The sequence below is a fragment of the Petaurus breviceps genome, unplaced genomic scaffold, assembly GCF_028583685.1.
Source record: "Petaurus breviceps papuanus isolate PSGF00001 unplaced genomic scaffold, PetGlider_PUasm1.0 446, whole genome shotgun sequence".
Classification (NCBI taxonomy): Eukaryota; Metazoa; Chordata; class Mammalia; order Diprotodontia; family Petauridae; genus Petaurus; species Petaurus breviceps.
The window spans coordinates 2,545,258-2,557,665 of record NW_027186338.1 but is presented as its reverse complement, the minus strand read 5'-3'; the positions used below and the strand labels follow the sequence as shown (position 1 = coordinate 2,557,665).

The window sequence follows — 12,408 nt, the reverse complement described above, 5'->3', positions numbered from 1 at the left end:
AGCCCCTGGGAGTGGGACCTTGTTGAAGGACAGAATTGACCTAGGCTAGAAGCAACCCCTGTGATGATGAGTGAACATCACAGACCTTTCTAGGCTAGATGAGATGGGGAGGCCTCATCTTTAGAAAGCAACAAAAAAGTAAGGAGGATTGGAACCAGGCTGGTCATAATGGGGGTGGATGTAGGTGGGATTTGTGAGGCATGATAGCTATGATGTGGGGGACACGAGAGAAGACAAAGAGTCCAAGAGGAGGAAGTGGACTTGAAAAGTCTGGGTGACTGGGGCCATGGCAAGGAGGAGCAGCCCGTTTTGGGGGGAAAATGATGAGCTCAGTTTTGGACATGATAAGTTTGAAGTCCTCGTGGGATATCAAGTCAAAATGGTGAGGTCCGGCCATCAGTTGGAAATGCTGGCCTGAACATAGAGCTTACTGGGTCATTTGCATGACTGAAACAGATTGAGGAAAGGGTTTGGGAGAAGGCTCCCACATGAAGTCAGAAGGAAGAAGAGAGAAAGCGTAGGAGGAAAACTGGCAACGGACTGGTCAAGAGAGAGAGAGTACAGAGGTCAGCAGAGCTGGAGGGTTCAGGAAGATCCAAGAGACCGCTGCTGAGTTGTTGAAGAAAATTGTTTTCTCCTAAGAGAAGGTGAGCTCAATTAGAGGGGACCTTTTCCAGGATGTGGGCCCAGTGCTTCCTGAATCCTTAGGCATTATGGCTTCAGTTTTTAAGCATGGTTCTAACCCTTGACTTCACTCCATTTAGCCTAGCTAAAAATACAGTATTGGAAACTTTGTCTGAACCAGGCTTCCTGGGTGTTCTTTTCAGTGGGCTCCACTAATCCTTGCTGGTCAGCAAACATTTATTAAGCACTTACTAAGTTTCAGTCTTTGGCTTCTTAATCTTTTTTGGTGTCGTGGATCCTATTGGTGAAGTCTCCTAATACCTAGGAGCTCCTTTTATTTCTCAGAATAAGGTACATAAATAAGTAATATATATTGAAAGAGTTAATGAGGTATATTTTAAAGTTTCACTTACTCCAGATAGATCATTCTTGCTATAAATGTTTGTTTAAAATGACCTTTCCATAGAAAAACACAGGAAATCTTAAATATGAGTAAGGCACTTAAAAGCATATATCCAACATTAATAAAAACAAAAACAGAACAGATGAGGGAAAGACAAGTGTAGTCAGAGAAGCAGGCTCCAGATGAAATGTCTCCAAGCTTCCAAAGAATTCCGTATTCTTTGCAGTGATTGGACTTTGAGGGCTGTGACTTTTAGTGGCCTCTCTTCAGGCTCATTTCCACCCTTGCTCCCCAGCCTCAGTTGCTGTTTTCACTCACAGAAGTGATCTGTACAGGGGCCTTCAGTAGATGGAGGTGTTGCTCTAAAGAATTTGAAAGGATCTGTGATTGTCAGTGGGGATTCTTACTCATGAAGAATGCTACCCCCTCCCTCCCCAGCTCGGTTTTGTAGATACTTTTCAGGAATTGCTGTGGCTGGTGTGGCCAGGATGCTGGGCAGCCTGGAAGTCTTTGCTGCCTGGTAGGATGGATTAGAACTCTTATCCTGCCTGTTATCTCTGTAGCACAAAGTCGTGTTGGAGTAGCCTGCTCATTTGTCTTGTCCTTGACCAGGTCCCCCCATGATTACTATTTGAGTGCCTGCTCTGTGTAAGGGGAAAGCCTGGCCTCTTGATTGACTTGGGGGGACCAGACACAAACATGGAATCACGCACAGCCAGATAATTAGTATAGAGCCCAGTGAGTACATCAGGTGTTAGTGGATGAGACGGCCCAGTGTCCAGGATAGGAAGGCTTTGTTTGTTCAGGTAGGCTTTAAGTTGGGCTTTCAGTGGGGGGAGAAGAGGCCGGCTGCAAATTCTTCATTTATCTGTGTACTGAAGAAGTTATTGGAGGTGTAGCAGATGCAGCAAGCTCACATCCTCACCACTCAGAAATAAGGGTGTGGGTTTTAAAAGTCTTCTTTGAGGTTGATTCTTTTACATTTAATCAGCATTTATCAAGTGCCCAGTATGTGCCAGGCCCTCAGGTAAGCACCAGGGATGCTGAGACAATCGCCTCTGCCTAGTCGCTGATATCTCAGCAGGACAGACAGCCTCGCTGTCACTAAGCAAATACAAAGTCACTTGCTGAGGGAGAGAGCACTACCATCTGGGGTGATGAGGGAGAGCTTCATGGAAAGGAGCACTGAAGGAAAATAAGGATTTTGAGAGGTAGAAGATGAGAGACATAGGGCACCTGTGGCTGTGGGGATTCAGAAAGGGCCCCTTGAGTTTGGGGAAGAGCTAAGAAGCTGGGTGGACTGGATTCCAGAAGGCACAAAGCTCTAGTGGTCTGGTTCTAGATCTCACGGAACAGAACTCTTGCTTCACACTGCATGTTTGTTGATAAAATAGAAAACTCCAGGTGGTTGAAAGATAGGCTATGTGTTCTAGTCAGTTTTCCTGGGCTATTCTCCTGGTGTCTGAGAGGCAAAGGAACACGTGGTACTGAGTTCTTGTAGAGTAACCCTACCCAGAGTTGCAGCCTGCTTTGGAGGAGGCCTAGTCTTGTGGATGTGGTCGTAGGGAGCTACGAATGACTCTAGTAGATCTGTGCTTCAGCAGATGTATGGAGGGGAGAGACTTGAGGAAGGTAGACTGATCAGCAGGCTGTTTTTAAAAAGTAAGTCCAGGTAAGAGATGATGAGAACCTTAAGTTGGGTGGTTGTGTGGGTGTGGTTGGGTAGGGAGAAAGGCATTGCTTTTGAGAGAGAGTGTTGTGTGTGTGTGTGTGTGTTTGGGGAAGGGGAATGGAGCTGTATTTCCTACGACATGTGATTTGATGGTAAACTACCTTCCTTTGATCTACTGTCCCCTCAGCTTAATTGCTTATGATTGACCTTGAGAATGTACATTCTTATTCTCCCAAATAAAATCAATCTGTACAAGGCTTTAGGGAAGTGTTTGGGCTAGATCAGGAATAATAACTTAGTTCATAAGTCTGACTTCCTTCATGATGGTCAGAGGAGCTTTGGTTTGTGATGCCTTTTGTTTTTGTAAGGTGTAAGAGATCATCAGACCAAGACCCTCTTTCAGGGGTGTGAAGGCATTACAAAGGCTTTTTGTAGTGGACTTTGTCTACAAAATGATACATTAAATGATGGTTTGCTGAAGTAGAAAAATGCTATAACAGATCCACTGGACTCTTTGTCTTTCATCCTGTTAATAGGTTAAAAGAAAACCACCCTTTTCTTTTTGGAGTTGGTGGCCTTTGTTTAAAAAAGAATGCAGCGGGGCGGCCAGGTAGCACAGCGAGTAAGAGCACCATCCCCAGTGTTGTGATGACCTGGGGAATCGAATCCGGGCTCAGACACTTAGCATCCACCCAGAAACACCTGGCTATGTAACCTTGAGCAAGTTACCTAACCCCAATTGCTTAGGGGTGGCCAGGTGGCTCACCGAGTAAGAGCACCGGCTCCAGTGTCAGGATGACCTGGATCAAATCCAGGCTCAGATACTCAGCACCACACCCAGAAACACCTGGCCGTGTAACCTTGAGCAAGTCACTTAAACCCAATTGCTTAAAAAAAAAAAAAAAAAGAGAATGCAGTAATCACATTGTTTGCTATTTTAAAATGGGTGCCCCCTCCCCCTCTCCCTTATGGAATAATGTCATTGATGATTTGGGTTAATTTTTTTGTCTTCATTAAGTTGAGGGAGTTGCCACCTTCATTTGGTTTTGCTTTAGTAATTCATTTTCTCTTCATATAGGCCAAGATGGTGAATTATCAGGGACACTGTCACTTGTTTTGACACAGTGCTGTAAAAGAATAAAGGACACAGTCCAAAAACTGGCTTCCGATCACAAAGACATCCACAGCAGTGTTTCCCGGGTTGGAAAAGCCATTGATAAGGTAGGTTATTTACTATGTGCATTAGTAACTAAGAGTCCTGTCATTGCTTCCAAATGAGAGTCCCTAGAGTTTGGGGGAATGACTGGCCATGGGGCGATGACCTTGGGGGCCTCCAGTGAAGAGTGGACACCTGGGTGACCTGCAGTAAGCCCATTCTTTCTCACTGACCCCCTCCCCTCCAATGGCCCTTCAGGTTTCTAGCTGCTTCTCCCTTCCCAAAGGGACAAGGGTATTTTATATTAGCTTTCCTTTGTAGGAAGGGACCGGATCCTTTCTGTCCTGAAAGTGGGAGGCTGCCACAGGGGAGCCAGACATTGATGGACACTGCAGCTGGCAGATGCTGTATCACTGAAGCCTTTTCCTGATCTTATGTGCTATACTGGGAACTAGACCTCTTTGTAAAACATTTCCACCTCACTGCATTGTTTCCCTCGCTCTAAGGGTCAGCAGGGCCCAGAGCTTATAGCCATTTCATGATCTTTCATATTCATTTCTTTTCTCCCAGTTCACCCCTTGCAGTAGATCCAGAAATTTCCTTTTTGTGCTCTGTACTCTTCTGCCCTCTTAGTAGCCAAGTGGTGGTAAAGCTTGGGTCCTGGTAGGTTTAGGCAATATCAGTTTACCTATCAGACTTAGTCTCCATATTATGCGTTCATCTCCCCTAGGGAATAGGTTGGTTACTTTAGGCCCTGTGTCTGTATGTGGTTTTTGACATTTAGCTTTGGGGGGGGGGCGGTGCTCAAGCAGAAGCCATTCTTCACTCTGCTGCCTTTGCCCAAGCTGTGGTCTGTGGCCGTCAGGCTCTTCTTTCTCCTTTTCTCTTGTAGCCACAGTTGGATTCTTGACTTAGTTGGTGCTGCCTCCTTCTATCTCCCCCAGTACCTCCTTGTGCCTGCATCATTTGGAATATTTACTGTGCCTGCATATCTGAGCTGAAATGGCTTTTTCTTTTGGTTGTTGTTTTTTTGCTTTTTGGAGGGCAGTTGGGGTTAAGTGACTTGCCGAAGGTCACGTGGTTAGTTTTTGTGTTAAGTGTCTGAAGCCGGATTTGAACTCAGGTCCTCCTGACTCCAGGGCCGGTGCTCTATTCACTGCGCCACCTAGCCACCCCCTGGAATGGGTTTTGATCCCCCAGTAGAATGTATGCTCCTTGGGGACAGGCACTGTCTCACTTTGGGAGTTATCTTGTACCTCACATAGTTTCTGGCAGGCACAGAGTAGGCATTTGATACATTGGCTGATGGAGGGTCAGAGTTCATTCATGGATTTGAAGGTGGAAGGGAACTTAGAGTTCCTCTGGTCCATGTTTTCGATGTACAGATGAGGACGCTAAGTTTGTGAGGGGAGATGCCCTGCTCAGTGTTTCTGGGGTCCTGTGGGTAGTGAGCACTGCAGTTGGGTTTGGGCCCCAGTTCTTTGACCCTGACCCACTTGTAGCTTTTGAGGTGAGTGTTAGAGGATGGAGAGAAGGATTAGATGGCAGAAGAGGGGTGCCAGAAGCCTCTGGCCAAGAGCCAGTATCCTGGGACTTGAAGCAGGAAGGAAACTGGTTTTCTGGTTTGACCAGGTTGGTCATGGAGGGGGATTTCTCAAAGAGAAGGCCTAGAAAGAAATGTTTTGAATGACAGCATTATCATTTAAGGACATGAACGTTGTAGCTTCCCAGTATGTCCCCACACCTATACCTGTATGTCTGTCTGTATGAAGGTAATCTGAAGAGAGAGGGCTGTACCAGTAAGTGGGGAGGTAGGGAAGGTGTAACAGCAAGCACCCTGGCATACCCAGGCTAGCTGCTAGCACAGGTTCTTTGATCTGCTTTACTGCACTTAGTTTAGGGGAAAAAGTCAGCGCCCTGAACTTCAGAAAATGCAAGCAGACAAAAACTACAGAGAGAGAAAATAACATAATTCAACAGACAGGGCTTCTAACTGTCTGACCATAACATACATACATAGTTACCAGAGAGGGAAGCACCAACATCTGGGTTTTCAAAGCTGGGGACTAAACGGCCATCCAGAGTCTCATTTGGCCAAATCATCCATCTTCCTGTGAGTGAGCCCCAAAGCAAAACCTTACCTCAGAGTATGTATACTCTTCCTCAGGGTCAGAGGACATCACAGTCTGTGTGACTCACTGCCTAATGACAAAGTGACAGATGGTGTGGGCCTTCCTGAAAAACAAGCCTCCCCCCAATCAAGCCCCTTCTGTTGGGTTCCACTTGAGGCCCGTTATGGTCAGGAAAGATGTTCAAATTCCCTAGGCCTATTAAGGGGCAGGGAAGATCTTCAAATTCCCTTACCATTACAGAAGGACAAACCTGCAGAAGGTGGGATTTGGGCTGAGTCTAGAAGGAAGCTGGGGAAAACATGAGGCAGAGGTGAAGGGTCAGAGCCTTCCAGGCTTTGGGGAAAACCAGAGGGAAGAGAGGAGATAGCATCATGCAGTGGGAGCAGCAAGTGGGCTGGGGTGTTGATACCGAGTTCCCATAGGTTATAAGGTCTAGAAAGAGTGGACAGGTAGGTAGGAAGAAGTTGGGTTGTGAAGGGTGTTTACAGGTAGGAGCTCAGTGACCCAGTGGGCTGGAGTCAGGATATGACCTGTGTTCTGCTCTGAACTCAAGTTTCCAGCTGTGTGATCCTGGGCCATTCACTTCCCCTCATTCCACTCAGTTTCTTCCACTATAACATGAGATGATAACAGTGTCCACCTCCAAGTTGCCCTGAGGATCAGATGAAATTTTTTCCTAAAGCTCTTAGCATGGCGCTTGGTATCTAAGCAGGCCCTCTGTGCGTTCTCATCCTCCAAACAGAGGAATTGCTTTTTGTTCCTGGGGGTAACTGAGCCACTGAAACTCATTAAGGGGGAACATGATCATCCCTGTATTTTAGAAAAGTCATCTTGGCAGCTGAGCGGGAGAGACTTAAGGCAGGGACGCTGACAAGTGTGAAGGGCAGTGAAGGCCTGGATTAGGTCTGTGGCTCTAGGAGTTGAGAGATGTCTGGGAGATGTTGTGAAGGATGAAACAACAAGCCATGGGGACAGATTGAGGACAGTTGCGGGGGAAGAGCAGAGAGTCTTGCACAGTTGAGATGAGATTGGACATCTTTGTAATGGATTCTCAGAATAGTTTTGGAATTTCCTCTAGCTCCATTTGTCGGCATGTGAGTAGGAGGGAAGGAGGCAGATAGGAGTAATCCAGGGTTGGGGTTTAGCAAGACACAGGTTAGGACAATGGTGCAAGACAATTGAGGGGAGAGAATAGGGTGGAGAAGAGTTAGTTGAGTAAGGGATCAAGATAGGGTAGGTAGGAGAGTGCCACCGGAGTGCCCAGGAAAGATGGGAGTGACTAGGAAATGAAAGTCACAATGAGAACAAAGATCAGGATTCGGCTTTGTAAGGAGCCTAGGGAAAGATAAAATTATGACCAGGAAAAGGAGTTTTGGAGTTCTACCACAGAAGTGGATCCTTGTGGACAATAGCAGGATCAGGGAGGTTACCATCTTTGTGAGTAGCTGAGGTGGGATAGAGCAGGAGGTTGTGGGCTTTCACATTGTGGTGCTGGAGAAGACTTTTGAGAGTCCTTGGACAGCAGGAGATCTAATCAGTCAATACTTAAAGAAGTTAATTCAGACTGTTCACTGGAAGGACAGATACTGAAATGGTTGACCACATAATGAGAAGACAACTCAGTTGGAAAAGATCCAGATGTTGGGAAAGATGGAAGGCAAAAGGAGGAGGGGAAGGACGAGGATGAGATGGAGAGATAATGTCATGGAAGCAACAAACATGAGCTTGGACAGACTTTGGGAGATAGTGGAAGATAGAAGGTCTATGGGATCATGAGGCGCTGGACACAGCTGAACGACGGCAGGACTGAGGATGTAGCAGTCAGTATGTTAAAGTTTCCTTTTTTTTTATTTTGAAGATCATGGCTCTGTATTTTTTTAAATTAATTTTTAGTTTTTAGCATTTGCTTTTGTAAGATTTTGAGTTCTAAAATTTCCCCCCTCCCCAAGATGGGTTGCAAAAGATATAGGCCATATTGACCATATTTCCACATTAGTCATATTGTGAAAGAAGAATCAGTACAAAAGGAAAAAACTATGAGAAAGGAAAAATAGTAGGTTTTGATCTACTTTCAGACTCCATAGTTCTTTCACTGGATGTGGGTGGCATTTTCCATCTTGAGTCTTTTGGAATTGACTTAGATCATTGTGTTGTTGAGAAGAGCTAAGTCTAACAAAGTCTGTCATTGAACAGTGTTGTGGTTACTGTGTGCAGTGTTCTCCTGGTTCTGCTCACTTCACTCAGCATCAGTTCGTGTAAGTCTTTCTAGGTTTTTCTGAAGCCCACCTGCTCATCATTTTTTATAGCGCATTACTATTCCATTACATTCATATACCACAACTTGTTCAACCATTCCCCAATTGATGGGCATCCCCTCAATTTCCAATTCTTTGCCACCACAAAAAGAGCTGCTATAAACAATTTTGTACATATGGGTCCTTTTCCATTTTTGATGATCTCTTTGGGATTCAGCTCTAAAAGTGGTATTGCCGGGTCAAAGCAAGCTTCCTTTTTTGAAGGCAGGAGATGTTGAGAAGAGAGACTGTAAGCCACGCACTGTAAACTTCTTAGGGAAGGAGGCAGGTGTCCTATGAGTCGATAAATAAAAGCCACCAGGATCTGAATGGGTGACATATTTTGGATGTTGTGAACTTCAAAAGAGGAGCTTGATTAGTGAAGTCAGTTGAGGGAGTAGCAGTGCTAAACACAGAATAGTCCAGTCCCTTTATTGTGCATTGGGAGTGTGAGAGAGAGAAGCCTGTGTTTCAGAAAGCATAGAGGGAAGCATTGTTGTGGGTCCCCTGGGAAGGGAGCCAGGGAGGGCCAGAAGATGGCAGAGGCTTTGGTACCTTGGAACAGGAATTCCAGAGCCCACAGTGGAGGAATTCAGCACATCTGGAGTGGGACATTTTAGGCATAGGGTTGAAGTGGTTAGGCATAAGAGTGGTGAGTGGAGGATGGGGAATGATGTTTTGTTCAGGATCCCTGGGAAGGTCGTGGGAGTAGGCTAACTATTGAGCAGGGTGTGCTGGTGTGGCATCATGGCATCATTGGTTGGAGACAAGTTCATTGAGAGAGGCATGATATTAGACTGGATATTGTTCATAAAAAAAAGTTTGTGAGAGGGTGGGCAGTAGAGACATTTATTTTTTCATTTCATTTGACTGTTCCCCATACTTTAATGCCAGAATGCCCTTAGATCTAAGACTATCAGATGTCTTACTTTTGTTTGAAAGATGGATGTTTCAAAAAGATTTCTTTTTGAAAAAGGCAAACCAAGGATTCCATTTTAGCATGTAATGATTTTTCTTAAATTTTAAAAATGTTTGAAGAAATAAATGATTGTCTGATTTGAGTAGATAAAACACCAGGAGATCTTGTGGAGGCATCTGCTGGTTAGAGCTGATGTAAGTGCTTAGGCCTGAGGGAGGCCGGCTGAGCCCAGAGGGCTGTGTTACTCACTTTCAGGTTGTCTGTTTTCTTCATCTGAAAAGGGGGAGGGTTTGTCTCATGTGATGATGAGGCACAGTTGGTGAGTTCCAAATGGCTGGCCTTGGGGGTTGTTTTTAGCTTGGTTGATCCCCTTCGACTGTGTCTCCAACATTTGGAGGCTCTTGTTAGTCATGCTTTTTGTGTAGACACTTTCTGAGCCAGATCACATCCTTGTCTTCAGAGGAAAACTGTGTCATTTTCCTGCTTGTGAAAGAGCTTAACCATAGAGTGTACCTGCTTTTGGGTGTGAAAATCTCTAGTTAGCTTACAGTTTACCCATCTTTGAGAAGGGTTTTTCTATAGCGTTTTGCTGAGGTTTCAGCAGTATCAGAGACATGGGATGAAGTCCTGAGTAACTTCAGTTAATGAAGAGTTTTGAGTACCCTTTGAGTGCATTTCCACGATGTTTTGGTAAAGCTGTTCTTCCTATTTTTTCCTTTCAGTTGCCTGTGAAGATTAATGATAGTGAACACTGAATGACTCAACTTTCTTATTTACTGAATTTTAGATTACAGTTCAGAACTGCAGAAGTTAGCCTATGAAGCCAGTCAGAACAGGTGGTGAATGAGCTGACCCTATTAGCCTTTGGAATGATTTTGTAGCATAAGTACTACACATAATGGAACCAATTATAGTAACAGAAAACAGATGATGATTAAAGGGAATTTTTATGCCAGCATGTTCTGCCAGGTATGAATTTTAGCTTGAAAGGTCACCTGGCAATAGGTTCTAAAAAGCCCTTTTCATTATTTGGTAAGAGGATTCCTGATTTCCCCGCCGCCACCAGGGAAGGTGGAATTCTTTTTGCAGTACTGAATTCATTCACCTGTGAATGGTAGGCAAGACACCACTGATCAGAGCGGGGAAACCCATGTGGAATTATGTCTGTGAGCATTTATTACCTATTAACTGCCCAGTCTTTGACCCAGCAGGGCAGCTTTAACCCCTAAAACTCAAGTATTTCTTATTTAAGCCGTTTAGGTTATTCCTTTGGGTTTGGGCTGGACTTAATATCAGTATGCAGAAAATAGAATAGTGTCTTTGAAAGAAAATGACAGGTCTCTATATATGTAACATGCAGCATTCTAAAAAACCTTTTATCTGTATCTTTGTTTTTCTGTCCTCAGACATTTATTAAGCACCTACTGTGTGCCAGCTAGTTAGACGCTAGAGATAGAAAAGACAAAACTGCATCTTTGCAGTCAAAGAGCCCACGTGGGGGTGGGGGAACCAAGTAGATGCAAAATAAATGTTATTGGGGTAGGGGTGTTGTTCAGGAACAACTCTGGTAGGTGGAGACAGGTCAGAGTTCCAAGAGATGGAGGTATGTGTGTAGAGGCATCCAGATGGTGCCCTGGTGTACGTGAGAAACAGCAGGAAGGCCTGTGCACCAAAGGAGGTAATGTGTAATGGGAAGAGGGGGTGGGGCAGGGCAGGTCGTGAAGCTCTTTAAATGCCAAATGGAGGGATTTGTGTTTAATCCTGTAGCCGATAGGGAGTTGGCTTAGAAGGATTCTCTAGTGAGACCTGTGCTTTAGGAATATGACTTGGCAGCTTGTGGAGGATAGACTTTACCTTGAAAATACAGTGTTCTGTGTTGTCCCTGCTCTCCCTTCCCCCCACACCCACCCCAAAGTGGTAAGCTTTTGTAATTTGTTTTGAAAAAAAAATGACAGTAGTCCCCCTGAGAAATTCTGAGGACCTAAAGCAGTGCAGCAGCTTTGTGAGTAGCCACAAAGTTGTCTGGGTTTCTGAATTTGAGATGTCTGTGTGACATTCTGTTACATGTCCACTAGGCGTTTGGAGCTCAGGAGAGAGACTGTTGTGATTATATGGATGGGGGAATCATTTATCTGGTGACGTAATTGAGATCCACAAAACAGATGCTTGTAAGTCGAGAAGCGAGGACAGCCCAGGGTGGGGCCTTGGCGACACATTTTGGGGTTGGGTTGTAGGGGATGAATTGGTAGAGGCTGAGAAGGGGCTTGTGGAATGGTAGGAGAAAAGTCAGGAGATCAGAGTGAGGAAACCTCAGAGGAAATAATACCAGGGTGAGAGGGGCTCTTGTTATAGTTCTTCAGAGTTAGGGCTTTTCAAGTAATTTTTATTAGGTTTAGTTTAGAAGGAGAAACTGAGGAACAGGAAGGTTGTTGTTCAAAGTAAATGAGTTAACGGGAGATTAGTTTTCTGAATTCTAGCCCATTCCAGAAGCTCCCTTGGTATTGTACATGGGTATCCAGAGTGTGCTGGTGACATTTAACTGGTTCCAACCACTCAAATAGTCTTGAAATGAGGTGGAATATAGTCCTCCAGCCTAGTAAGCGAGTGCACCCGACTTCTGACAGAGCTGTGCCTCCAGGGACCAGGGAAGAAGCCAAAGCTGGCTGACCTTGGAGGGTGGCAGAGTTTGAGTGTGGCAGTTTGCCAGAGCACAAGCTAATGAATTTCTTTTCCTTAGTAAATGTTTGGCTTCTTAATTTACTTCATTTCATTTACTCCTTTAAATTATTTTTGTTTTCAGTGCCATTTAGAAATCCTCTGGGCAATTTTGCCCCAAAGTGAGAAGTAGATGAATTTTATCCTGAGTACCAAGGCATTTCATGATCTCTAACTATTCAAAAAGGGTCATAAAGCACTGTGTGGCTATAAATTGGTACCTGAAGGTATTGGATGTTTTGAAATAAATCTGATCATGGGCAATTTGAGTTTTTTTTTAAATAGTCCCTTTTACTTATTGTGGAGACTTTAAATTTTATTTTATTTTAAAATTTCTTTCTGATTTTTCAATGTTCACTTTTATAAAATTTGAGTTTCAAATCCTCCCCCCCCCTGACAGCATGCAGTCTAATATAGGCTATACATGTACAATCATATAAAACATTTCCACATTGAGACTTTCTATTTTAACTGGGGGACAGGGTGCTCGTTA

At 44.5% G+C, this 12,408-nt stretch overlaps 1 protein-coding gene across 1 annotated transcript in view; it reads left to right on the top strand.

Moving 5' to 3' along the window:
- The window catches only part of RMND5A (required for meiotic nuclear division 5 homolog A), a 71,017-nt gene that overhangs the window by 22,805 nt on the left and 35,804 nt on the right, over nt 1–12,408 (top strand). Inside the window, exon 2 of the mRNA XM_069101050.1 lies at nt 3,778–3,920. Coding sequence (XP_068957151.1) covers nt 3,778–3,920 — 143 coding nt within the window. The remainder of the gene's footprint in view (nt 1–3,777; nt 3,921–12,408) is intronic.